The sequence below is a fragment of the Platalea leucorodia genome (assembly GCF_965183815.1).
Source record: "Platalea leucorodia genome assembly, chromosome: Z".
In the NCBI taxonomy this organism is placed as follows: domain Eukaryota; kingdom Metazoa; phylum Chordata; class Aves; order Pelecaniformes; family Threskiornithidae; genus Platalea; species Platalea leucorodia.
In genome coordinates, this window is record NC_138858.1 from 23,800,548 (window position 1) to 23,827,051 (window position 26,504).

At 37.8% G+C, this 26,504-nt stretch overlaps 1 protein-coding gene across 1 annotated transcript in view; it reads left to right on the forward strand.

The window, feature by feature from the left end:
- The window catches only part of RNF180 (ring finger protein 180), a gene marked incomplete at both ends in the record, with an annotated part of 77,191 nt that overhangs the window by 45,020 nt on the left and 5,667 nt on the right, over positions 1 to 26,504 (forward strand). The window contains 2 exons of the mRNA XM_082335659.1: positions 7,356 to 7,581; positions 13,860 to 13,985. Coding sequence (XP_082191785.1) covers positions 7,356 to 7,581; positions 13,860 to 13,985 — 352 coding nt within the window. The remainder of the gene's footprint in view (positions 1 to 7,355; positions 7,582 to 13,859; positions 13,986 to 26,504) is intronic.

Sequence of the window (26,504 nt, forward strand, 5' to 3'; positions counted from 1 at the left end):
TATCCCAAGTGTTTCCATCTAGGACCAAAAAAATTGTCTCCTTTCCTATCTCCTTCTTTATGCTTCAACAATATCTTCAAGCTAACTTTTCCAGGCCAGCATATGAGAAGACATATTTATCTCTGAGGGTGCACAACACAATGTCTTCTAACTCTTGAGAAGAGTAGTGAACTCAGAGGAATTCTCCAAGATTTGTTGACTCTACACAGCCTGTGAGCACCTTTAAACCTTCCTCCAAATGGTGTCTTACTGCACCCGAACAAAAGAAAACGGTACTAGTGCCAGCTCACACATTAGGGTTCATAACTAACAAGCATCATTTGCTTTCTATAAGCATCTCATCTTCAGGCTATTGGCTCACTGTTTTCATCTCTAGTATCTTTTCTGTACGCTATCCAATTTTTCTGCATACATTTTAATTTGTGGCTAACAGACTTGAACCTTCTAATGACTCACCAGTGATTTGTGCAAAGGCAGTCACCTAGTCAAGTTCAAACAGCACTGTGCAGAGCTTCACGAGTTTATCATAGCTGAGTAGGCTGGCGATAGCACAAAGTCACAGTAGGCAAGTACAAGAAATTTTAATGCATATTAGAGAAAATAACTTCAGATAACCAGACAAGTTGTGATGAGTTGCACTCGTGAAGTGCTCAGATTCTAAAATAATAGACTGGATAATTATCTTAGCCAGGAGTATGATAAACTCATAGAGTTATTGACCTGGCTCTGTTTGTAGTATGTGTAATGTTTGTATTCAGTAAACGCTGAAAACTTGATACTTAATTTTCTCAGCTATGGCCTATGCATAATAATTCAGTAAACTTTAGCTAGATAAGAAATTTAACTTGCCTGTGTTGTTCACTATGAGATCATTCAGGATTAGGAAAAGATTGTAGTAATACTATTGTAGCCATCATTACATAAAGATAGAAACAATTTGAGATTGATAGGGAGAAGTTAGTACATGTACATATATTTGATCAAAGAAAACAAATAAACCATATTTGATTAGGCAAACTACTAGAGTATGGAAAAACAAAGTTTGGAGGGTCAAAAAGTTTTTTTAGGTCTGAAAAGCAGTAGCCTGCACCAATAAACGTGACCTCAGAACAATTTTTGATAACTCAAATAGAGAGGGAAAGGGAATTAGTGTTAAGGAGCATATCTTCTCTGGGAAGCAGGAGGATAGGTAATTTATTTTCTCTGGAACATGGAAGAGGCTAACTAGAGGATAGAGTGCAAATATCTGTTGAGAATATTCTGATTTTCACTTTAATTGTTTATTCTATTCATTTATTGTTGTCTCTTTAGAGCCCCATATACAAAAAGTATAGGTGTCCTGTCAGTAGTTGCCTTAGAGGCCTTAGTCTGCAAAGCACTTAATCACACAAGATGAACAACTCCACTGCCTAAAGCTACTTCTAAATGATACAGAATAATAAAAAAATAAAACACACTGTTAGCTTTAAACAAAAGTTCTCTGGAAGAAGAATGAAGAAAATGTCCTTCAGTTGTTTCCCCTTGAGCAATATATCCAACCTAAATGCAGCAGAGAGGGTCTGAACGCAGGACATGGCAGTATGTAGCTCCAGAGAGCTGCTTACGCTGCTTTGCTCTGCTTTGAAGTTTTTGGCTTGCCTTTGGATTTTTCTGAAATGTTGTATGGGGAGAAATTTAGAGTGCAGGGCATTCAGACTGAATTATTGATTTGTACAGATATTTAAGCCATGGGCATTGGCACCTCTGCGCTATTATGATTTATATCTTTCAAGCTTAGGTTTGCCAGACACCTGAAAAGATGTCCTTTTGCATTCATCATACCCGTCAACCAAAACAGAGTGCTCAAAGGCATATAAACACCGGTGGACCTTATGGCCTGATTTGGAAGAACTTCTGCTTGTTTAGCTAGTAAAGATTTTTGGTAGGGCTTTTCTTACATTTTAAAATTGGACTTGAATTTGTTTTCTGAGTTTGCTTTTGGAACTCCATGAAATGTGACCAATTTAGTCTGCAGAAATTAGGCTACATAAATTCTGTTCAAAGCAACAAAGCACCTGCAGACTTTCGCATAGTGATGGCACTCATTTCAGTCTCTCTACTCAATATAGCTGTCAATTTTTATAAAATTTTCAGGAAGCCAGTATACCTGAGGTCACAACCCTTGTGTCAGATTTGGTTACAATTGGTTCAAAAGCTGTTGTGGGACAACCTGACGGATAGACATGGCACTGCCATAAGCTGCATTTCTGTTGGAAATCAGGCTAAAGCCACTGATTATTTTTCTCCAGCAGCAACCAACAAATATTTATTTTTGATCCATTTCTGTACAAAACAGGATCTATATTCATTCTTTCAAACTTTTTCAGACCTGAGGTGTATGATTCTGATTATATAGTATAACTGAAGGCTTAAAGTCTATTTTAGAGCTGCAAATCATTGTAGATTTATTTATGTACGGCTTATGAATAGCGTGGAACAGGTTACAGAGAGGCAGCTTCCAAGAGAACAAAGGAGAACATACACACTGCACTCCTTCAAACTATGAGGTATGTGAATGTGCAGCAGGTGAGGTCTTCCTCCTGGTTTGTAAGGGTGAAAATGTGGCTTCTTGAGCCTCCCACACCACTGTTCCCCTTTTGAGGTATTGTTCGAGGTACTGTTATTGTCAGAGAACAGTGAAGGAGTTGCCTCCGCAAAGAAACTACAGTTTTATCCACCTTTACATTAAGCATACAAGGACAGAAATATTTTTTTTCCCCTCTTAACCAGTCTATGTAACATCTAATGGAATATGTATTCTGATCACCACATAGGTCAGTATCTTTTAGTGAGGAATTACTGAAAAAGATTATCATTGTCCAGTGTAGCATGTAGCCACTGTTACAAGTGCAGTCTGGAATGGGATCTCCACAGTTTTATGGCAAGGATGAATAACTTTTCTCATTCTAGAGAACTTTTGGATGTATTTTGTGGGCCACACACTAATAATACATCTGCCTTGTTTCCCAAGTCTCCATTCCACAGGCTCTCCATCAACCTACACAATTTTCTGCACTGTCTTGTGCTATTTAATGCCCAGCCATTTCACAGTGCACATTACTACTCAGGCCAGCATCTCACACTGCTAGGTGTTTCTCTAGTCCTCCATACTGCACAGCACTGTGCTGCTTAGCACATCCCATCCCAGACTATACAGATTATTTCTCATTCTTAGTACCACACCACTGCAAAGCACTCCCCTGAAAATGGCATGTCCATGCTGAATGGCTTATGCCTGACTCTGCTTTCACACTAATTTCATTTAGATGGGGAAAGAGAGTTCATGACATTCTTCTATTTTAACTCTTGGTTAGTAGAAGAGTGTAGCCCTGTGAGGCATTTAAATTCTGCTGCTGCTGTCATTTCAGGGCAATTTGTTGGCAGAATTATTATGCACTAATATTAAGTCAACTACTCATTAACTTGGAGTTGCATTTGCATTGACAAAGCATACACAGGCATCTTTAGGCTTTCATTCTTCTGTTTAAAAAGTGAAATATATGGAAAACTTTCTCTAATGTTTACTTAACTTCAAAGCCTTTTAAAAAATTACACCTTTGATCATTAATCTTTGCTGGGTTAATATTTTTATGAAATACAGTTTTATGTATTTTTTCCAAATTTTATCTCAGACAGTTATCTTTGCAAGATAATCATGTGAAGTATTGAACTGATCTTTTTCTTGGTCATCATTCCCTTTAACTGTGGACATTTTTGAGCTTACAAAGCATTCTAAATTGGTTGGTTTAAAATGGTTTGCAAGGTTTTTTTCATAGTTTGGCATCTTGGCGCAAATGTTATTTAGTTTTGTCATTGGTCTGATCATACTCCCAGATTTTTCTCTGAACCTCCTTTTACTGTTAGCATATATATAGAATCTTTTCCTGTTAGTGTCCACTAGTTCTAGGTCTTTCACATGATTACAGGTAAACCTTACATTAAATATGATGTTATTCATTGGTGCATGTGTTCTCTCTGATTGTGGGACTGAAACAAATACTTTCACGTAGTCCAACCAAACTATGTTAGACTCTTTGTTAGTTAATATTCTTTATAGGCTTTTTTATAGTTTTTTCAAGCAGAAGTTGATCCTGTCCAAACAGTGAAATATCAGGGGTTACCGTCAGGTGATACAGCCAGTATTAGCAGTTCCCAAGTGACTTGGGAAGATGGAAACTTTTGAAGGCTCTTACTTTTCTTTCATTTCTTAGGAGTAATAGTTTTGCTTTCAAGGTTTTCCTGTTAGTATTTGGCAATCTTTTACTCTCATCACTGTCTTTGATGTCTACATGGCCTTTCTCAATTTTGTCTGTACTATAATTCTGCAAGAATAACATTCTGGTTTATGCTTGGAAAGCTCTCAAACACCAAAGCTCTGGCTCTAGTTGGAACATGTAGGCATTGCTTAATTGCAGATGAAAAATAACGCCTGTTTAAATTACTGTGCATTAGCTTCTTGCATAAGGAAGTTGTTCTGATTTTAGTTTTGCAGTACTAAATGATGCCATGTGCATGCCATAGGTCTTTTGAGAAGAGGTGCAAAGCTGTAGAAAAGACAGCTCTTCCTCTGATCCACTAAGCAAATTACTCTTAACTAGAGTCTAGTTTGCACATTAGAATAATTTTGATCTCTTTCTAATTGCAATTGGCTCTCAGATTCTCCTGTCTGTGCATCTTACTGAGATTACAAATGTATCTCACAACCAGCCATTACCCTTGAGTCCTCAGCCATTTTGCCTCTAGCTCCCTCATTTACTTAACTGGCTCATGCAAGACGTTTAACTTGTAGCCAATGAGACAAGCAGCTCCTCTGTACACATTTTATATTTCCATTCTGATCAGTGCTCATCAAAACCAAAAGGCAGAAAAAGCTTGTGTCCCCCCCAGCCCTTCTTTTGGTTTTGTCCTAGCTTTTAATTATAATTTTGTCCTTACATAGAATCATACAATCGTAGAATCATTTAGGTTGGAAAAGACCTTTAAGATCATTGAGTCCAACCGTTAACCTAGCACTGCCAAGTCCACATGGCTGGGTTGGAGGGGGTTCTTGTTGTCACAATGTATTAGTGTTTCCTGATTTCTGCAGAAGTCATCTCTGTTACGTATTAAGCTCAGACTACTTTCCTTGCTTTCTCTGCCAAATTATTTTCCACTTTTTGTCAAAGAAATGGTACTATGAGGCTTCCTTCATTCTGAAATTACCTAGCTGTAATCAACTCTCAATTACCTTTTGCCATTCTGTTCTGGTGTGGGTTCTCTGTGCTGTAAGTGTAGAGACAGTCTGGGTTAAACAGTGTTATTGATTAGTTGTAATATAGTGCTGCTCTAACACTCTTTCCTACAGCATGGAGCTAGAAGTAATAGTCCCAGTTGTTACTGTCTGGGACCAGCTTCTGTAGATGCTAGAGAAGCTAGAAGCTAATCCCAGCCAGACGTACACTGGCTGCTTGACAGTACAGCCTAGTTGCCTCTGCAGCAAATTACAGTACACACTGAAGTTTTCTGGGCCCATCTCAAGTCTGGCATGGAGAAAATCAAGCTGGAGTAATAAGTGCTGAGGTAAGTACTACAAGAGCCACGCAGTTATTGACGCTTAGGGTTGCACAAGAGCTTACATTTGGACACAGTGCTAAACCCAAACTGTCTCCACACATTTGTGGAGAGGCCATAATTTATAAAACCCTCTTGGCACCTGGTATTCTGGAAAGTGCGATGCGAAGGCTGAGCTGGACTAGCAGGACGAGTGCTTATCCAGAACTGATAAATTCTGGGTAAATACTTCTGCTCTGTTTTTTTAAATGCATTCCACAGTACCCATACTGTTAGGGCTTATTCATTATTTGCAGTGTTCTGTATCCCAGGTAGAGGAGGACTGACTATAATGAGAGACAACAGAAATCCACGTACACGTAATCATCTCTGAAACAGACCTAGAGACTCCCATCTCTACAGTAGGCACAAAATAGCAATTGTCATTAATATATGGTATACCAGTATCAGGCAGTGGTTGTGTGCCATGGCCTATGAGTGTCAAAAGTGGCCTGTGTAATATAAGGCTAGTGGGTATGCAGATTAGACGCAAATCAAGCAGGTGCTCTAGCACAGAGTAGTACTTACTGGGTAGAAGTGCATCGACAGGTGTACTTAAGAATGGATGTCTGGAAGGCCTTGCAGGAGTAGCATTGGAGGACTAGCAAAGAGGTAGGTACAGAGCAGTAGTTGAGCAAGGGGCATGAGGGTATTAAGTATGGGTACTGGAGCTTGCAAGAAGTCACTGATACTACGAGGCAGCTTAGAATTGAGACACTTAAACTGAGATCAATAGGCAAGTATTGGGAGTTTAGAACAAGGGGCATGAGAAAAGAATTTTGACACTCAGCAGTGTCTGACACCCACCTCTGCCTTGGTTCTTTCCTGGTGGGTCCCTTGGGTATTGGGCTATGTTGAGGTCTGTTAGCTGTGAAACAGAGAGAATGGGTAGAGGAGCTAGAGCAAAGTCAGTGTCTCTGGTGTGGCTCCCATAGAGATGAAATAAGAAGATTTTTTTCTTTAAGCCAAAAACCCTGGATGTCATTAGTATAAGATCTTCAGATTACATGGAAAGGTGTAGTCATGTTACAAGAGCAAAGCAGGAACCTGGCAGTATACACAAGTTGTTACACTCATATGACATGGACACCATTTGGGAAGTTCAACTATGTCCCCCTACAAATATATCAATGCAGGAAATTCGGAGCATATGTGCTGGCAAAAACAAGCAGTTATGAAAGATGTTAGGGGTTCCTAGACTTCCTACTCTAAGGTTTAGATTCTGCATTGTAGTTGCAAAGTTGTGGCTTATTTCAAACTGTGAGTCATTATTCTTGCTGAAACATGCCCTTCCCAAATTACCTTTCAAGGCAGGACAATCCACAGGTTATTTTTAGAGCTTTTTGTTTTGTTTTGCCTTTCTTGGCACAGTAACCAGGTATTTTGGTAATAAAGTTATAAATGAATTGTTAAAATTTGTTTTAAAGGAAGAAATCTGATCATAGTACAGTTTTACTCAGCCTTTTTGGTTTTGTTATTTCCTTCTTTTACTGTCTCATATGATTTTCCTTCTCCTTTCCCACAGAGTGCTTGTTGTGACATTCCTGTCTTATCAGTATCTTTCATCACCTCGTTAAAAGTAACCTGTATTAAAAATTAAGAATACCACCAGTGTGTACCAACTTCCTAAGTGTTATTTAAAGTCATCTTCCTGCTGATTGGTTTATCCAAAATAGTTATGAGCTGAGCTGTGAAAAGATGTTTTCTTTTTCTTTTTCTTCTTACAGACTGTAAATGATAACCTGCATGCAGACGATGAGCATGAACTCAGAGGAGATAAAGAAAGCTATCTCTGTGCAGTGTGCCTGGATGTTTATTTCAATCCTTACATGTGCTATCCATGCCGCCACATCTTTTGTGAACCTTGCTTAAGGATGCTTGCCAAAGACAATCCAGCCAGCACTCCATGTCCACTGTGTCGCACTACAATTGCCAGAGTCTTTTTCCAAGCAGGTATAAAAATGGAAGTTTTTACAATACAGAAAAATATTTGTAGCTTTCCTTCCTGTATTTCTGGCCTGAATAAATATGTAGTTAAAAGTATAGTAAAACCCTGATAACCAAATATAGTCATAAAAGGAAGAAAGGCAGAAATAATAATATGCAATGGGCCGAATCCAAAACGCATGCAGAACAAATTTGGTGATGTTGAGCCACCGTGAGGTTTTCTCTGCATTTAATTCTTCCTAGGACTATTCCATGCAGGCTTTCTTCAGTGGCAAGAAATTATTCTGGATGCATATTTTAAAACTTTTTGATTTTTGAAGTGAGGTTCTGGTATTTTGCATTTCTTTGGTTTCCTCTTGCTAAATAATCACAAACTCCAAATATGATAAACATTTTCTCAAAATACCCTACGAGAAGAGCATTTTTAAAATTACTAACTTAATGACACAAAAAAATGCTCTTTTCTTGGTTTTGCGGCTTTAATTTAGCTACAAGTGAAAATAAAGGCTGGCAGAACTATAGAATCCTCCTAACTAATCTTGTTTTCAAATTCTCCCTTCCTAGCCTCTTACACCCTCATCTCTAGTGTTCCTGACTTTTAGCAGTAGGAAAACATGGTGGGTAAGGGGTGTTTGATGTCAGAATGGGTACAGGGATAGAAGAGGGCAAGTAGTGCTGTAGATGAGATACCTGGAACAGCATGAGTCAGTCTTTTACGCCTGGAGCTTAAAAAGGTAAATTCAAGCACCATAGATAAAATTGCACTATGATATCTGGAGCTAGACCCTTTACAGCCCTTAAAACTGTGCATAGACAGGTCACAAAGTAATGGAAATGACTCAGCCATGAAGGAGTGTTTGTTTATTTTTGCATGCTGCAGAGATCTTGCAGCGATTCTCTTTAAACTGGGAGAGTGCTGTGATGATGACAGGTTGGGGATGCAGATTAAAGTATGATTTCACATTGATCAGAAGAGCTGCCCAGCTTCTATTTCTGGTTGTGCACAGACTCTTCCTCTGCACAGGCACAACTTTGCATAATTTGATGGCAGACCAGTTCAAGGAACTGACTGGGCTAAATAAGAACTCACTTGGATGGGAAGGAGGCCTTTTTCAGACAAACTAATTGCCCCAGGATGGTTCACTGGGGAGCTGCTGGTGGCCAGGGATAGAGACTGACTATGTCAGCACTGCAGCAGACAAAATGGATGGAAAGCTGCAGCCTGAGCACTCTAAGCACCCTGCCTGGCTGGTGTATAGAGGTTTCAAGCTGTTCTCATTTCATTTGCTTAATGCTTGATGCTCCTTTGAATTTGATGTACAGATGAAGTGTGTTTCACCAATAGAGAATTACTTTCAGTTGGTTTAGGGCTATTTAAATTTAAAAAAAAAGCTAGTTAACAGATTTGCTGCAGTAAAATACTACTGGGAGAACACAAAGAGAGCCTATAGATACTTGGTAAAATGTATTTGCAAAACTTTTCCACACATTTAAAATACTGTTATTTAAGTGAAATATTACCAGGATCATTTGTAGCCATTGAGTACTTAATATAGAATGTGTAAAAATACCTGCTGGGAGGGAATGAAGAAGAGAGAGCTGGACTCTTCCTAGTGGTGCCCACTGACAGGACTAGAGGCATGGAATTCCATCTGAACACAAAAAAACACTTTTTTCTTGTGAGGGTGGTCAAACAAGTTGCTCAGAGAGTCTGTGGAGTCTTCATCTGTGGAGATACTCAAAACCCAACCAGACATGCTCCTGGGCAACCTGCTGTAGCTGACCCTGCATGAGAAGGGTGGGTTGGACTAGATGATCTCAAGACATACCTTCCAACCTAACCCATTCTGTGAAAATATTAAAAAGGTATGTAGTTTTTTTGAGGAAAAGGATATGTGTGTCTAAAGTGTAAATACAGCGTCATAAATATGTAAATAGGGAGTCTACTGTAAATAGAGAGCCGTAACAGTATATGAGATGTGTTTAGTATTAACAACTTCAGATGACAGAAATCCATATGGCCTTACAGCAGCTATTTGTATATTGCTATTCAATATATAGCAATATATGCTTGACTTAGCAATGTATTTGAAAATAGGTACACTAAATTTACTTTGTTTTATTATACATGTATTAAAAAAATATTTTGTAATTTCCCAGTGGATAACATATTGAGCAGCTTTTAAATCAACTAAGAGATATTGATAATGATATCATATCCTTAGAGAAATTAGTAAGGTTAACACATTAAGGAAGATGGATGGTGCCAGACCAATGTAAAGGGTAGTAAATATTTTTTTTACTCAGGGGATTTATTAAGCCTTTTAAAAGTTATGCTAAAGTCACTGCTGCTATAGGTTTGTGCAGCCAGCAAGGCAAAGTTGCTAGCATTCTTTACATATTTCTCTAATGCTACAGCTGGGATGTCTTATTTCCCTTATTAATTTATTCTGGATACCTTCTGCAGCTTTCCTTTTGTATAACTGCATTTTATTTTACAAGGATACCTCAGAAAGAAAATATTTAAGGATATATTCAGAAGTTCACTTTTTAGCTTGTACAGTTTTGCAAGCTGAACATAACTGCAACAGAAGGATGCATGTAACATGTCAAAAAAAGATGATGGCTAACAGGTCCATCATCCACTAATTATGAAGAAAAAGAGTGCTTAACGCAGAGCTACAAATCCAGATGTGTCCTACGAGAGTACTTCCTCTGGCCTGTTGCCTTGAGCAAGTGAGCCTTTTCTACTGGTTCCCTTGAGAGTGAGTTCCAGTCCAGATAGGTTGCTCTGATGAGTGTCCTCCGTGCATTTCCAGCTTTCTTAAAAGCCCTTCTCCCATCAGAATAAACACCTCTGGTCAGATGATAGGGTGCCCAGGATACACCTAAGACAACAGCTTTGGATTTGAGTGCAGCAACCCACTTCAAGTAACTCTGTCTTTTAAATGCCTCTCCTATCAGGGATCAGGGGAAAGAGTGAGCCAGGGATTGGCTTCTATGCTTCCATTCATATAAAGTTTCATTTATGTTAAGTGTTTCCAAGAAGGGCCAGATCTGTCACTCATGTACAATAAGTCCACCACTTTGGTGAAACACAGATTCAGTCTAGTGATTGTACACGGGAGGTCCGGGCACGTGGCAGGGAAGGGGTCACATACATACAGAAAGACAGGTGGCCTAGCGAGCCTGAAGGGATCTTTCATTAAAAGCCGAACCAAGCAACCTTTTAAAAGCCAGTGTTGTCACCACTGTCTTTTGAAAAACAGGAATTAGATGCCTCACCAGAGATTTCAGTGTTTAAATTTAGACAATAAAGTTGAAAGAACTGAGTGGGTTTTTGTAGCCTGTATAAGGAAAGTAAAATACTCTCTGTTGATGCTGTGAGAGGCAAGCAGAGTCTCATCAGAGGATATTTCTCTGAATCCAAATAGTACTTAATCCAAATATGTTCAGTAGCGTACAAAGCTCTTATATAAAAATTAAAAAAAACACTAGTGAAAAATACACAGCTTGTTTCTTTTACATTTAGGAGAGAAAATGACCTCTTTCCCTTCACTGACAGAGGTTTATGTGTGCAGTAGTGCCATTCTCACATAACGAGATAGAAGGATTTGGAGATTTCTGTACTCTGCATGTGTTGGGTAGCCTCATTCCACCTGCATTCTGACACGGTGAAATACAGCATAATTTTTAGAATAAGATCAGCATTTTTTTTTTTCTTCAAATCTGCTAACGCCTTCTTCTTACATAGAAAAAGCTACTGCAACCAAAGGGCATTTGGAATTTTTTCTTCTTTCTGGAGCCTGTTCACAAAAAGCTTAACTTTCTCAAATTTTCCAGAGAAAAAGATTTGATCCTTTCATAAAATATTGATTATTGAAAAAGTATGTACAATTCCAATGAACCAGGTAAAGTAATAATATGTAAGGCTTTTCAAAGATCTGTGAAGGGCCTTTTCTTTCTTTTAAGGTACAGAAGGAGTTATGGTAGCAGCTGCTATTATTAGTATTTACCTGGAGCCATGGTGGTTTGAAGGGCCAAAATGGGGGGTTTTGAAGTTTTCCCTGTTAACTGCTATCTGGCAACTGTGTTATCAGCAGATCACTTCTTTTCTGTGGTAGGAAAATATGGTTATTTTTAAATTGTTTTCCATTGTTGTATAGCTATGGATAGGTTAGTTTTGACAGTTTTGAGTTGCAGTCTATGTACATCATTCCCTATATTATATCCCAAGAAGCTGATGATATCTTGAGATTAATAAGTCATGTCAACTCTTGCAACGTGTCATTAATCATTCTACAAATATGTTCTTAATTTTTGTTAATCTACACCATCTAAAAATTCTCAAAAAAAATTTTCAGACTCTTCCCCTCTTCTTCCATTACTGACTGTTACCGAGTGATGGTGTTAAACAAAAAACAATATGAACTGAGAATTAATACCACAGTCAGTTTGATAGATGTCATTTTCATTCATAAAGGTCATCATGGTTTTGTAAGTTAAATAGCCTGATTCCTGAGGGAATTGGCTGATGTAGTTGCCAAGCCACTCTCCATGATATCTGAAAAGTCCTGGCAGTCAGGTGAAGTCCCTGGGGACTCAGAAAAGGGAAACATTGCACCTGTTTTTAAAATGGGTAGAAAGGAGGACCCTGGGAACTACTGACCTGTCAGCCTCACCTCTGTGCCTGGGAAGACCATGGAACAGATCCTCCTAGAAGCTATGCTAAGGCACATGGAGGACAGGGAGGTGATTCGAGACAGCCAGCATGGCTTCACCAAGGGCAAGCCCTGCCTGACCAACCTAGTGGCCTTCTATGATGGAGTGACTACATCAGTGGACCAAGGAAGAGCTATGGATGTCATCTATCTGGACTTCTGTAAGGCCTTTGACACAGTCCCCCACAACATCCTTCTCTCTAAATTGGAAGGATATGGATTTGGTGGGTGGACTGGTCGGTGGATAAGGAACTGGCTGGATGTTTGCATCCAGAGGGTAGTGGTCAATGGCTTGATGTCCAGATGGAGATCAGTGACGAGTGGTGTCCATCAGGGATCTGTACCGGGGCCAGTGCTGTTCAATATCTTCATCAATGACATAGACAGCAGGACTGAGTGCACCCTCAGCACGTTTGCAGATGACACCAAACTGAGTGGTGCAGTTGACGTGCCTGAGGGACAGGATGCCATCCAGAGGGACCTGGACAAGCTGGAGAAATGGGCCTGTGTGAACTTCATGAGGTCCAACAAGGACAAGTGCAAGGTTCTGGACCTGGTTCTGGACAACAAGAACAGGCTGGGGGATGAAGGGTTTGAGAGCAGCCCTGAGGAGAAGGACTTGGGTGTAGTGGTGGATGACAAGCTGGACATGAGCCGGCAATGTGCGCTCACAGCCCAGAAAGCCAACCGTCTCCTGGGCTGCATCAAAAGCAGCGTGGCCAGCAGGTCGAGGGAGGGGATTCTGCCCCTCTACTCTGCTCCGGTGAGACCCCACCTGGAGTGCTGCGTCCAGCTCTGGGGTCCTCTGCACAGGAAGGACACGGACCTGTTGGAGCAGGTCCAGAGGAGACCACAAAAACAATAAGAGGGATGGAGCACCTCTTCTATGAGGAAAGGCTGAGGGAGTTGGGGTTGTTCAGCCTGGAGAAAAGGCGGCTCTGGGATGACCTTATTGCAGCCTTTCAATACATAAAGGGGGCTTCTAAGAAAGATGGGGACAGGCTTTTTAGCAGGGCCTGTTGCGATAGGACAAGGGGTAATGGTTTTAAACTAAAAGAGGGTAGATTTAGACTAGATATACGGAAGAAATTTTTTACAATGAGGGTGGTGAAACACTGGAACGGGTTGCCCAGAGAGGTGGTAGATGCCCCATCCTTGGAAACATTCAAGGCCAGGCTGGATGGGGCTCTGAGCAACCTGATCTAGTTGTAGATGTCCCTGCCCATTGCAGGGGGGATGGACTAGATGACCTTTAAAGGTCCCTTACAACCCAAAGGATTCTATGATTCTATGATTCTATGATTATGTACTTCATTTTGCTAGAATTTGACGTCATCTTTCCTAAATGCTTTTTTTCAGAGGAACAGAACCAAAACAGCATGTTCAAAACTTGTTTGTGCTATATCTGGAAATGCTTGAGTTTATGTGATTTTAAGAGATGTTAGAATCAGAAAAAGGATTACACAGTAGATAAGGCATTTTTATTTTGTAATATAAACCTATGCAAATTATTGCTATATTTACAGCATTGATGTGCACATTCTTTCCCATTAATTATTGTAGAACTGAACAACTCTACCAAATCTTTTTTCCCGACGGAATATTTGAAGTTGAAAGAAAATTTTCAAAAATCAAATTCTGCAAAATCGCCTCTACCAAGCTGCAAGAAAGCCTTCAGAGTTTTTGAAGGTAAGTTTTTTAATTTTTCCCTAAACTTCACTCAGCCTTGAGTATAATATTTGAAAATATGTCTCTAGGTAATACATGCCATAGCAAATCAGAGATGGATGATTTTTAAAGTAGAGCTGAGTTAAATTCTCCTGGGTGACTCATACACAATGGTCTGAATCTAAAGATAAACTGCAAATTGTAAAAAGACAATTTTTGTGTTTACCTTTTTATTTATTCTTCAATCTTTTAATTTTGTGCACATTATCAGGATAATTGTATGTTGTTTCCTGTTTGGACAAATTTGTGCCTGCATAGTGGAATGAAGAAAAAGGGAAAAAGGGAAAAAGTTACTAGTTCTGAGTGTGGTCAATAAAGACCTCTCCAAAAAAAATCAGAATCAGTCTTCTATGAAAGAAGTCGTATAAGAAAGTTGGAATAATATCATATATCTTATTCTGTATTGCTTGTTCTATACATATGAAATGGAGTAAAGGGTGTGGGTTTTAGCTTTGTTTTCTGCTTATTATATGAAGAAAGCTTAGTCCTCTTGTTGCTACTTTAACACTTAAACATTTTCATTGTTATCAACTGGTTGTTAACTGAAAAACATTTAAGTTAGACCGCTGAAATGTGGGATTCATTGTTTACCCGTATTTCCCTGTTTCCAGTCTAACAGCCTTTCTTCACCAGGCCTCATCTACATCTATCTACATTGTTACTTTCTGTAGTGCTGTCTTGCTAGCAGATATATTTTTCCTGTTTGTAAGAACAATCTTGATTGCTTTTAAAAGTATGTGGAAAAAATAAAACAGGACATTCTTTTTATATTCCTTTTGTGAGTCTACGCAGACCTTTCTACAGGTCAAATTTGATAAATTCTGGTCCTCCACTTATAAAACTGTGTCACACAAGGTCATGATTTGATACTGTAAATAACAGAAAATGCTCCTAGCTATCAAAAATGAGCAGACTTGAGAACTTTGAGGACTGGTAGATCATCTTTGGTATTACTCAGAGGGGAAGCTGTTGGCAGGAAAAACAGAGATTAGTATTTCTTTTTCTCTAACAGCAGTTTATGTAGTGTGAATGTTGATGCTGAGCTTATTGGTTTACTGTAATACATTACTTCATGTATGTGACATAGTTCATATATGTTCCATAGTGTCGCATGAATTATGTCTTTCATAAATATGAATATGAATATGAAGCTACCATGCTGAGCTTTGTACAAAACATAAATAATTAAAAGTAAAAGGAAGATCTGGAGAGGTCACACAGCTTCAGTATTGTGCTACCTGAAAATTGGGCATGTCGTTCCACAAATGTAATTCAGAATGCTGGATTTACGTGTCTCCAAAGGATAGCCTAAAAGTCCCACACTGAATGGGAACATGATTAGATCTAGTTAATAGGAAATCCAAACCACATACCTGTCTGAAACTTTGTCTTTGCCTTCTTAAATACATGTGTCACTGCCATGTCTCTCTCTTCGGACTTTTTATTTGAATAAAAGCTACTTCAGGGTTTGTGTCAGTTCAAAACACAAGTGTATAATGTTTTCTTCCTGGACATCTTTTTTGGGCTTACATCTAAATTGTGCTTGGCAGCATATGAAGTTCCATATTTGGTTTTCCTAACTTTGCTTATGTTCCCTGCCTCAGGAGGCTCGCAGGGACTTTACAGGCATAGAAGACTGAGCGTACTGGCAGCAAAAGACTTCTGACACCATAACAGATGCCCTCGAAATGCAAAGCTTGGTATCACTGAGAGCAGTAGGGGAAAAGAGGCTACTTAGATTAAATTTTTTTAGTTAGAAAGGTAACAGTCTAATAAGATGTTAGAGTTGCAGAAGGCAAAATATAAAGAATGGGAAGAAGAACAGAGTGGGTCTATGAGTAGAGTGACTGGAGTGAAAAGGGATATGATTACAGTGCTTAGAGAGCGATGAAAATCTGCAGTTTTGAATGTGAGAATAACTGCCTCCTTATATGACAATACTGCATCGTCAAAGAAGAAATTCTGTGGCCCTGTTAGAAATGCATATGCTCTTTTGTCTAGTTCATATCCAGCAGGTTCAGTGGTCGCCAAGAATCTAGCAGCTCTTTTCAAACTTCATATGATTCCAGTTTTCCATATGACAAAACCTCTTCCACAGTATTATTTTAATACTCTAGACATAAAAATGGTAAACTTTGAACAGTAAACCACTCGTTAGAGATGCTAGACCTGATAAAATCAGACCTCGGAATTAGATTGGGATGCAAGGAGAGAAAGATGGCTGTTGAGAAGCCTAGATTATATAGAAGATTTATCAGTATGAACTAATTTAGACTTTCTGAACATTGCAGGACTGCTAGATAAAATCAAGTGTCTTTTCTTTTTCCTTACTTCTTTTCCTGAACTGATTCACTGAGCCAAACAGATTTTGTAATCAATATGTGAGTCTTCTTTCATATGAGAATTTCCATGAGGAATGTAAAATTATCTTCTAACTAAAAAAACGCCAAACATCTGTAGCTTTTGAGGTTTATACAAAAAGTAAGAAACCTCAGCACTGTAGCTTTCAAGCTGATGAAAATTGCTCCAGAGTAGTTTGCCCTTATACCGCACTGTATTTTTTTCCAATTAAAATCATTAACAGAATTCCCATTTGTTTCATAAACATTGCATATGCCATTGCTCTGCATACGGTATGCTCTATTTGGTCAAGGATAGGTTAATGATAAAATGGAAATGTTGCTCAAGCATGAAGGCCAATCTTCTTTTAGGATTCAGGTTTTTAATACATGTGAAAGTTAACAAGCTAATTTTAAATATGCATCTAGAATGTCTTCTGTTTTATATAAGATGAAGATACTATGTTAGGTATTGTTTTGAGTATTGGTAACGTTTAAAAAATGTAATTGCACAATAGAAATAACATCCCAAATAATGGTTTCCTTAAACAGATTTAAAAATAAATAAATAGTGTAGTTTGAATAGGATAGTTAAATAGCAAATGTGCTCGATTGGATCCTGTTATCATATATTTATAGTTTAATAACATCATAAGTGTAGCCTTTGCATGCTATTAAATTGGAGTTGCATTCTATAAACACTGTACAGTCACAGAAAGTTCACAAACTTTCTGTGTAAGTCTCCTGAAGTAATTTGATACCAGAAATGTGGACTAAAAGAAGTGATAAATATCATTTAAATTGAAAATACGATACTTAATTTGACAGTGACTTTGGTGTAGTCAAGTGCAGGAGTTAAAAAAATAGACTGAGACAGTGCACTGGGCCTAAAAGGGTTATTTCAAAAGCTTTTGCATAAATCTGTGGTAGAAATACATTGAAGAGACCAGAGATACAGGATACAGTAATCAAGATAGTGATGATAATGTTGTAAAAGGGTGCTAGCTGTCTGCATGTAGAGAAAGACTGTAGATATGCCTGAAAGTAAGTACATAGCTAGGTGTTCAGAATGAGAGAAGGGGATTATGAAACCTCTGAGTTACAGCTGTTGGCGACTATTTCAAGATATGATTATTCCTAGGCTACTTGGAAATTACCTCCAACTGTTTCTATGCTAACATTTTTATTTAAAATATGATGATTAAATTGAAAGTGGAAAAAGCTATTTAGAAATAGAGTAATTCTTTTTATCTGTTTTTTTTTTTTTAAATGCTTAATCTACAAAACATTTCCCCAATGTTGCATACAATGAGATCTGTGCTAATTCTTTACTGATCTCATCTGTTTAGTGACTTAATAAATAGCTATTGACTTCTGCATCAGTCAAGGATTGCAAGATACAGTGTTTTCAATGCCTGCTAATACCCAGTGGAAATTCCCGCCACCTCAGTAGGTCACATCTGCCATGTCCTTTTAAGCAATCATTCTCTAGAGAAAAGGGTGCACAATTTCCTACACATTAAAAAAAAAAAAAAAAATGTTGTGAAAGCTTTTAGTAATACCTGTTGATAAATTTTTGTATCTCTTTCTTTAAAATTGGAGTAGAACACTTTAAAATCTACTTTCTTGAGTCAAGATTCTTGTTATCATTCTTTCAGTTAGATAGGCAATAAAGGAAGAATGTTAACAGATGTGAAAATTTACAGCTATAAAATTACCTCAACTAGGTTTTAAGTTCATACTTCTCTGTTTAAAAAGAAGAAAAAAGTGATAGTGGTTTTCAAGTTTCTGATGCTGTGATCTACTGAGAAGAGAAACAAGACAGGTGTTACTGAAAATAGAAGGTGCAGCATTGATTCCAGCTATAAAGAGTAGTGCTGGAGTATAAGAAGTCTCTCAGAATAATCCTTATATTGAGCTATTTTTCCCAAGTCCTACTCTTCCATCCTTCCTTATTGCACTTTTTTTCCTCAGTTAATTTCCTTACTTCTTCATTTCTTTATTTTATTTGTTCCTTTGTCGTACTACTCAAGACTGCAGTTGTGGGACCATGCAATGCTTCTTCACCAGAAGGCTTTCCTTTTTCAGCCAGGATCCATCTGCACACATGCATTTCTCACAAGATGCATTTACAGTCTACAGTATTCTCAGTAAGTGAATTTTCTGCCTCAAGGAGACACACATTACTGGGAAATGTTGTCTTTGAGCATCTGTTATGCCTATAGTACATTAAGACAGAAAAGAGAATCCAAGCACTGCTGGTTGAGAGTGTCTTCGGTCAGCTGGCAACTTTGTCATTTTGCTGATTTGTCAGCACTTAGACCCTAACACTTGCACCATTTTTGCTTGCCCACAAGTCCTTTCAGCTCCAACAGGTCACTGGTAAGAAACACAAAACTGATTTCTTAATTCCAAGGTCCCGCTTGGGTCCCACAGAGCAGCTGTGCTCTGACTGGCCTTCAAGGCTTCACTTCTGCACCTCACCAAGCAGAAGTGTATCTGAAAGAAAAACAAAATGAAATGGAAGGGGAACTTTAAGGTACAAAGGTCAGTGTCACAGAGATTTCTTAAGCTTCAGCCCTGTTAGCACTGCCACTTTCTGTCTCTGCTGTTTTGCCAACAGCGTCAGTACAAAGCACTGTGTAAGTTTCAATAGCCTTGTTTATCTTTTAAGCTGTTTCGCAGAGGCTGTTCTTTAGAGACTTCTTAGGATTGCTTGTTCCCATTTAACTGTGGTATTATAAGACTGCTGTACGAGGAATATTTATAGCTATAACTACGCAACACCATGGCAAAAAAGTATACTGTAGCCTTTCCCCATGTATTTCTTGATATGTCCCTGAATAGATGTTAAGATTGGCATCTTTAGTTCTGCTTATCGAACCAAGTGTTCATACTAGCTGGTAAGACAAACTAAGAACATTTTAGACCTCTTACACAACCATGGTCCCACAGCTGTACTGAAGGGACCCAAATGAACTTGTAGGGGAGTTAGAGGTATTGTGCTTTTCACCCAGCAGCTTACAAATTCCAAAAGTCTTTTAAGAAGGTTCTTTTCTGAAGATGCTTGAAAAAACATAGCTGTGTTCAGGATAAGAGGGAAAGTCCTCTCATCCATTAATAGCTGGTTAAAAGATACCAAACAAAGGATAGAAATAAATGATTAATTTTTCTCACTGAAGGGAGATTAGCAGTCTTGTCCTAGACGGCTATATGGTACAGTTTGTACTATCCAGCATATTCGTTACTAGAAATGAAGGTGATAACATTTGCTTACAGTACTGAAATATTCGGAATAAAAAAAAATGAAAGCCAAGTGCAAGCAGTGGCAGAAGACTGTCATGGTCCTCAGTGATCTTCAGCAATGTTTACCTTGTTTCCCTTTCATCACAAAAAGAGGCAGTAAACTGGAAGGGTACAGAGAAGATAAATAAGAATGTCAGTTTTCAATTCCTTCCTGATGAGGAATATGTAAATAGACTAGAATGCTTCAGCCAAAACAAGAGATGACTAAAGAGGGAGGATGATAGAGGTAATTAAAATCATGACAGGCATGGCAGAAGTGAATGTGCTGCTGTTATTCACTGTCTCATAATAAAAGAACTAGAAGACATTAAATAAAATTATCATTACCCCAGAGCATGGGTTCAAATAATGGCAGATTCTTGGAAGAAAAATGGAGTAAAGTGTATTAAACTCAAAGATACCACATTTACCTGAGGAGATCCTTGAACTGCAAGTCCCTGGGAGCTGAGAGAGAATACCAGGAAAGTATTGCAAAACGCTTGCCCTGTTCTTATATTCTTTCCTTCCTATTCACCAATTTCTCATTCTGTGACCTTGTCAGAGAAAGAACGATAGGGTAGGAAGACCTTTAGTCTACTCTTAGTATGCCTGTTCTTGTAAGATATCCTGCAGTTTGATTACAATGGTGTCTTCCATTACAATTTTAACTTACGCATTGTAAAAGGATTTTATGTATTTATCAAATAAGATTACATAAATATTTATTATTTGGCCTCTAAAGACAATTGAGGACAATACATAATCCTGGTTAAACCAGTCTAGGTAAACTTTGAATTGCTAGCTTTTTGAAGCGGTAGTCTTTCATCACAGAATCTGTTTATCGCATAAAATATCTCTTTGTCTTATTTTTTTATGTTTTCTCTAAGATTCTTTTGAGACTAGTTCAGGTTATGACGGGTCTCTGTGAACAAGTGGAAGCAAAGATGCATTCTGTCTTCATCACTGGCAGGAATTAGCAAGTATCTTTCTATGCATTTTAGTGGAAGTGGGGAATGATCCTTGCCAGCTATGCCAAATAGAACGGCAAAAAGATAGATTGTGACTACTGAGCAATGACCAGTAAAATTGGTTATATTCCTAATTAGCTGTGAACTGATTATGTTTTGCAAAGGTTATGTCAGACGTGCTTCCCCAGCACACTCCCCCCATCCACTTAGCACTGAAATATACTGCATAGGAGAACAGTTCAGTTCTACTGAACTAGCCCCTAAATGTCTCAGCTCTGCTGGTAGAAATACATCTTACCTTGAAAGTTAAGTTTGCCTGGTGTTCAGTCCTTTGATTCAATGCCTCATAGAAATCCCATTTACTATAAGAATAACAAAGAATTTTTGGCTGAGAATGGATTGTAGAAATATCAGTTGGCTTCATCAGTATCAATGACTTAATAGAGAATAAAGTAGGATAAACAAGTACATTGTTTCTGCTACCTAACACGCCTGTGATTTCTGTTTCATACATCTGTACCAGTGACACAGAGAGATCCATGCCATTCCAAAATTTGGACATGGACACGAGTTCAGTTTGATCCTAGAGCACTTATTGGGTAGAAAACTGCTAAGATTTCTGGAGGAATATGGTACTTGCATAGCGTAATTATGAAAAGTGAGGCATTTTTTTGGGCAAGGCAGAGTTTTGGAGACCCTTAAAAGTGAAAACAAAAGCTGAAATTTGAATTTGATGAATGACAAAAGTGGAAGCGTAAAAGCACTCAAGGTGATGTGTGAGAATAATAAGCAAGAAAAGGTGATCATATTTTTATTAGATCAGAGCCAGATTAAGCATACCTTCTCAAAGAAGCAAGAGATGAGCAAACAGCAGAGTAAAGTCAGGAGACTTTTGGTGAATATCTTAGCTGAGTAGATAAAGATGGATGTTTGCAATGCTGTCAGAAAAAGAGATAACCACCATTACATATTTAATAAAGGATTAAAGGAAGGATTTTTTTAAGAGTTCATAAACATATTTTTTTAATTTTAAATAGCTTCTTTCTTGATAACTTTTCTTTGCGAAAATTTATTTTTAATTTTCTGTTGGACATATATGATCCTTTTCAGACAACTCTTTCTGTAAAACCTTGGTCAGCTTCCTAAAAACTGGTTAAGTAATGTCAGCATCAGAAAACTTTCAGTTCAGAAAAACTGCCAGCTTTCTCAAGATATGGTCTTGTGCTTTATATTTTTCATTCTCTGGAGGAATTAATATTTCCTTTGTTTGCTCAGATGGGAAGTAGGAATTTTTGAACTTGACGTTAACTAAAGCTGAATATGAATTTGTTCGAAGACAATGGCATGGCTCCAAGATAGGTCATTCACCAGTTTCTCTGGAGGAATTAAGGGATTCATGTTGCCAGACAGCTGATTTGCAAATAAACTAAATGCTTTGTGTAGACATACATGGCCTTGTCTTGCAGAGGGGTGTGGTGAGGCCCTGGCATGCCTATCTTGTGTATTCCCTCTGACCTTTGCTGTCAGACTGACCCTGTCTTAAGACAAGTAGAGCTAATTCATGAATTTATTTTTTAAAAAGTATTTGCATTACTATTATCTTACGGTGTTCCACTAAAATTGGCTTAAAACATTAAAGACTTAAGCACTGAAAGGCTTGTGGACAGCAGTGTATAACAAAACTCTGCAAAATTTTTCTTAAATTATCTTTAGTATTAACTTTTTTAACAAAATATAGCAATCATGCAAGTCAAGAAATAAGCATCTAAAAAGAATTGAGCAGTATGCCAAGTAGCATTCACACTAGAGACAAGCATCAGTATGAGATCCTTTTTAATGGTATTTATACTTATTCAGTCATCTTGAGCTATTATGTTAAGCCTACCTATAAATATCAATAGCTTTTGCCTCTACATATTTTGTACGGTACCAGTCCAAACAAATGGAGCCTGAAGGGATGTAAGTAGTTAGGGAGGAGTTGTAGGGAAGAATGAAACTAGAGGGAGGTGATGCCATTACAGCAATATGACACAAAGGTGAAGGCTCTTACGATGATAATTTAGCAAGAGTTGCTGACAGCTGAAATGTAGTATTTGATCAGCTGGGGAGATGACAAATGTAAAGAAAACATAAACTTGCAACATGATTTTTAGAAAAGTTCAGTGATAAAAAGTAGGAATAACAGAAGAGGGTGTTGATGACAAGTAGCGTTTGAGACCATGAGTAAGAGATTTAGTGACGAGAAAGTGAAAGAGAAGTGGAAAATAGATAAAAAATTAATAAGAAAATTCATAGAGTCAGAATATTCTGAATACTTTTTAAAATTAATTTTTCATATAGATTATTGGTGCACATACCACAGAAAGTTAAATACTTCAGGTTGCTGTTTGAGATTCCCTGGTTTTCACTGTGTGCACTGTCATGGCAAAGAGGGAAGTTGTCCACAAGTTAAATTCACTGTTAAGATACAGTTTATCTACATGCAAATGTGAACAGAAGTGATTACAAATCCCCATCTTAAAGGCAAATGTATGAAAATTACCATAACTATATGATGTGTGTCATCAATATACACGTAGAAAACTTACCTTTAAAATTAAAGGAAGACATTTTATGGTCTAGAATGTATGCAAACAGTGCATTTAGATCCATGACATGATCTCACAGGGAAACCATGCAGCTTCATTTCTTGGTATGAGTCATCAAGACTATATGGTATGGTGAAGAGGAGGGCAGTTAAAGAAGCCAATGTTTCATTTATTTACAGAGCTAGTTTGCACCCTGAAAAACAAGGATATGCATTTCAATTACTGTATATTATTTTTATTTCATCCATATATTATTTTTATTTCATCACCCTTAATTGAATTTTGAAATAAAGTGGTTGTAAAGTAGGAGAGTAGGTTTTGCTATAAATCATTTTAAAAAGCTGTTATATGATGTCCTGCCTGCTTGGTGCTAGTGTGTTATGGTTTAGGGGAAGAAGGAAAAAGGAAACAAATAATTCACTTGGTTACATAAAAAAAAATCTGTTTACAGACTGATTATCAGAATTCCTTCATGGTTTCTACAGTCAAATGACTTTTACATTGTGAAATGTAAGATTAATTACTCCTGTTTTAGTATGCACTCCAGCACTTAAACTAGCCAATTAGCTTATAATTGTGAGTATTGATAATTATAGAATAATCACAGATGTTTGGACAGAGTTATGTTTTCTAAGCTCATTCTGCCTTCCCACAGTCCTCTTGCTTCTTGATTCATTTACTTCCAGGGAAATAAACAGTCCAAGATAGAAAACACAAGTTGTTCTAGTTTTGCTTTGGATTTATGAGAGGGACTGGGCACAGTAGTCATTGAATATTTCTCATAAAATTGCTAAAGAGATATATTTAATAACTTTAATAAACGTATTTAATAAATTAGCAAAAATGTTAGTTATGCAAAATACTCAATGTAAAATGTGTATGCATGCATTCTTTATGGATTTTGTCATTCATTTTTAAAGCTTTCTCTTGTTTTCTTTTCCAATAACCCGATTCTTTGATAAGATATACTAGCTAGCTTTATGGTTTGTGTTTTAATCGTAAAAGCTGAATTAGTCTATAAAATAGCAAGAGGTAACTGCCTTCACACATTTTTATTTGCTTATTTACTTAATATTCAGAATGTCATTGTTAATTTATGTCAGGGGCACTATATTTCATATTTTATATTTTAGTCTTAGAATTCAAACTAATGGCAGGAACATGCAAAAAACTTCAGTTATAAATAATCCTCACTGAAATCCAGTGAGCTGTAATTGAATGGAAAAAAATCTCATCTTCATTTCCTATTCAGAGTGAAACTGTCAGATCTCTTTGTCAAGTGTAAATATTTGTAATTTTGATTAAATAAAATTTACAGTATTTCACAGAGGAAAAAACCTCCAAATGAGTAGTTGCCTCCTCTCTGTCCTGAAGGCCTGAGAGGTGTTAACTGCAGGGATTAACAATTAAGGTCCAAAGAAATGCTGAATTCAAGTATGGCTTTTATGTATTGATGTGTAGCATATAACCTTACCTCTTGGGCTTGTTTTCTTACATATCTCTGTAGAAAAAGCCAGAGAATAGCTACAAAGAAAAAGGAATAGATGATCATATTTATAATCTTAAAAATAATATGGAAAGTTAGAGCAGTATGAAATGAATATTTGTAAGAACTGTAACTGCTACAAGAACTTCTATGAATTATTTCAGGGTTTTTTTTTTCTTCTTTTACTTGCTATGAGATTTCTCGTTCATTTGTGGATATTCTGTTCCCAGATCCATGCAGGATTTATAAAGTTTTAAGAGAGTAGAGATGGTTCTTAGATATCCGTGCCAATAGTTACACTGATACTGATCAGCAAGCAGCATTATTTGCCTGGTGGTTGATTTTGTAGGACTGCAGTTTTTATAAGCTTTTTGCTTCAACAGATGAAACATATGTATGTCAGTTAGTGGCATTACCACATTTTGGGATTTCTGTATAGTTTTGTCTGTAGCATGGTGTTCTTTTTCTTATGTCAAGTGCCTTACGAAAGTCACAAAACAAAAAGCTAGTTGTAAGAGTTAAGAACAGTGGTTCCTAATGACTCTGCCTTATAAAAAGGAGTGCTCCTTATGCAATTAAGTCTTGTGTCCCATATGAAAGGCTTCAGGACGGGGCTTTTTCAGATTTTCACAGTAATCAGGTGCTTTTCTAGACCCTCTGCAGACGATGTTCTTTGACATTTTGAAAAGCAGGTACTGTGTATTCCCTGCTAAATTGCCTGCATGCTGCTGATTTGTTCATGTACAGAAGGATTCTGTATCGTATGCACAGTGAGTTCAATAAATTGCATTTTATGCATGTGCAAATAACTGCTTACACACAATTTACCTCTCTGGGACTGTCGCAGATTTCAACATTTAAACCAAAAGCCCTGCAAAAGTCCTATAGCTAGTAAGACAGACATCATAGTGAATATAAAAATGGTTTCAGATAAGGATTATGTCCAGCTTAAGTACATTTTACATCCAGGTTTTCTGAAGTCCAACTGCTAGCAGAAAGTAGGACTTGGATTTTGGGGATGAAAAAGGAATGGAGAGATGTTTAGGCCATTATGTCAGTTTAGTCACACATGGATATAAGGTGCTGGCAGCCAGTGAGTGCCCACAGGTGAAGTCAGAAGGGCAAGAGCAGAGAAATATTCAAAGAGAGCAGAGAGAAAGTGAGAGGAAGGCAGGAGTAGGATAGTGAGGGAGGTTTGGGAAGATGATTGGACTTTGCAGTGAGAAAGACCTTGAAAGGTGATGGTAGAAGTTTTAGCATAGGAAAGCTGGAGTTTCTGGTGTGCATCCTGGGGCAAGAGGAGTCTGGAATTTCAGGACTCACTCTAGAAAAAATGAGGTTTTGACTTCTGAGACAAGAGGTGTGTGGAGCTGAAATACCCGAGGCAGGAGGGTAGGGAGATTTAAGCTTTTCATGCAGGAGGAGGAGAAAGCTAAAACTCTTTGTCTGAGAAGGATGGTGATTGGGTTGAGTGGCCTTGGTTTGGGGAAGGAACTGAATGCTTTGGGGACTTGAGTTTGGTGGAGGGCCTGAGACTGAGTTAGAGCTTGGGAGATGAGATTGGGAGTCAATGGGACATGCTTGCAGGCATTCACATAGGATAAGTGCCATCCTTTCACAAACCTCTCTAGCAATACATGCTTTTTTCTTTGTTGGAAATACAGATTTCATAGCTCATTTTAACTAGCAAATTTTGCAGTCTTTAGCTATTATCTTAGCATAACCAGAATCTGATGCTGCGTGATGTGCATATGGGAAAAGGCTGGTGTTTATGCAAGAAGTTTTGGATGATACCTTGTTTGTGAAAGCAGTAT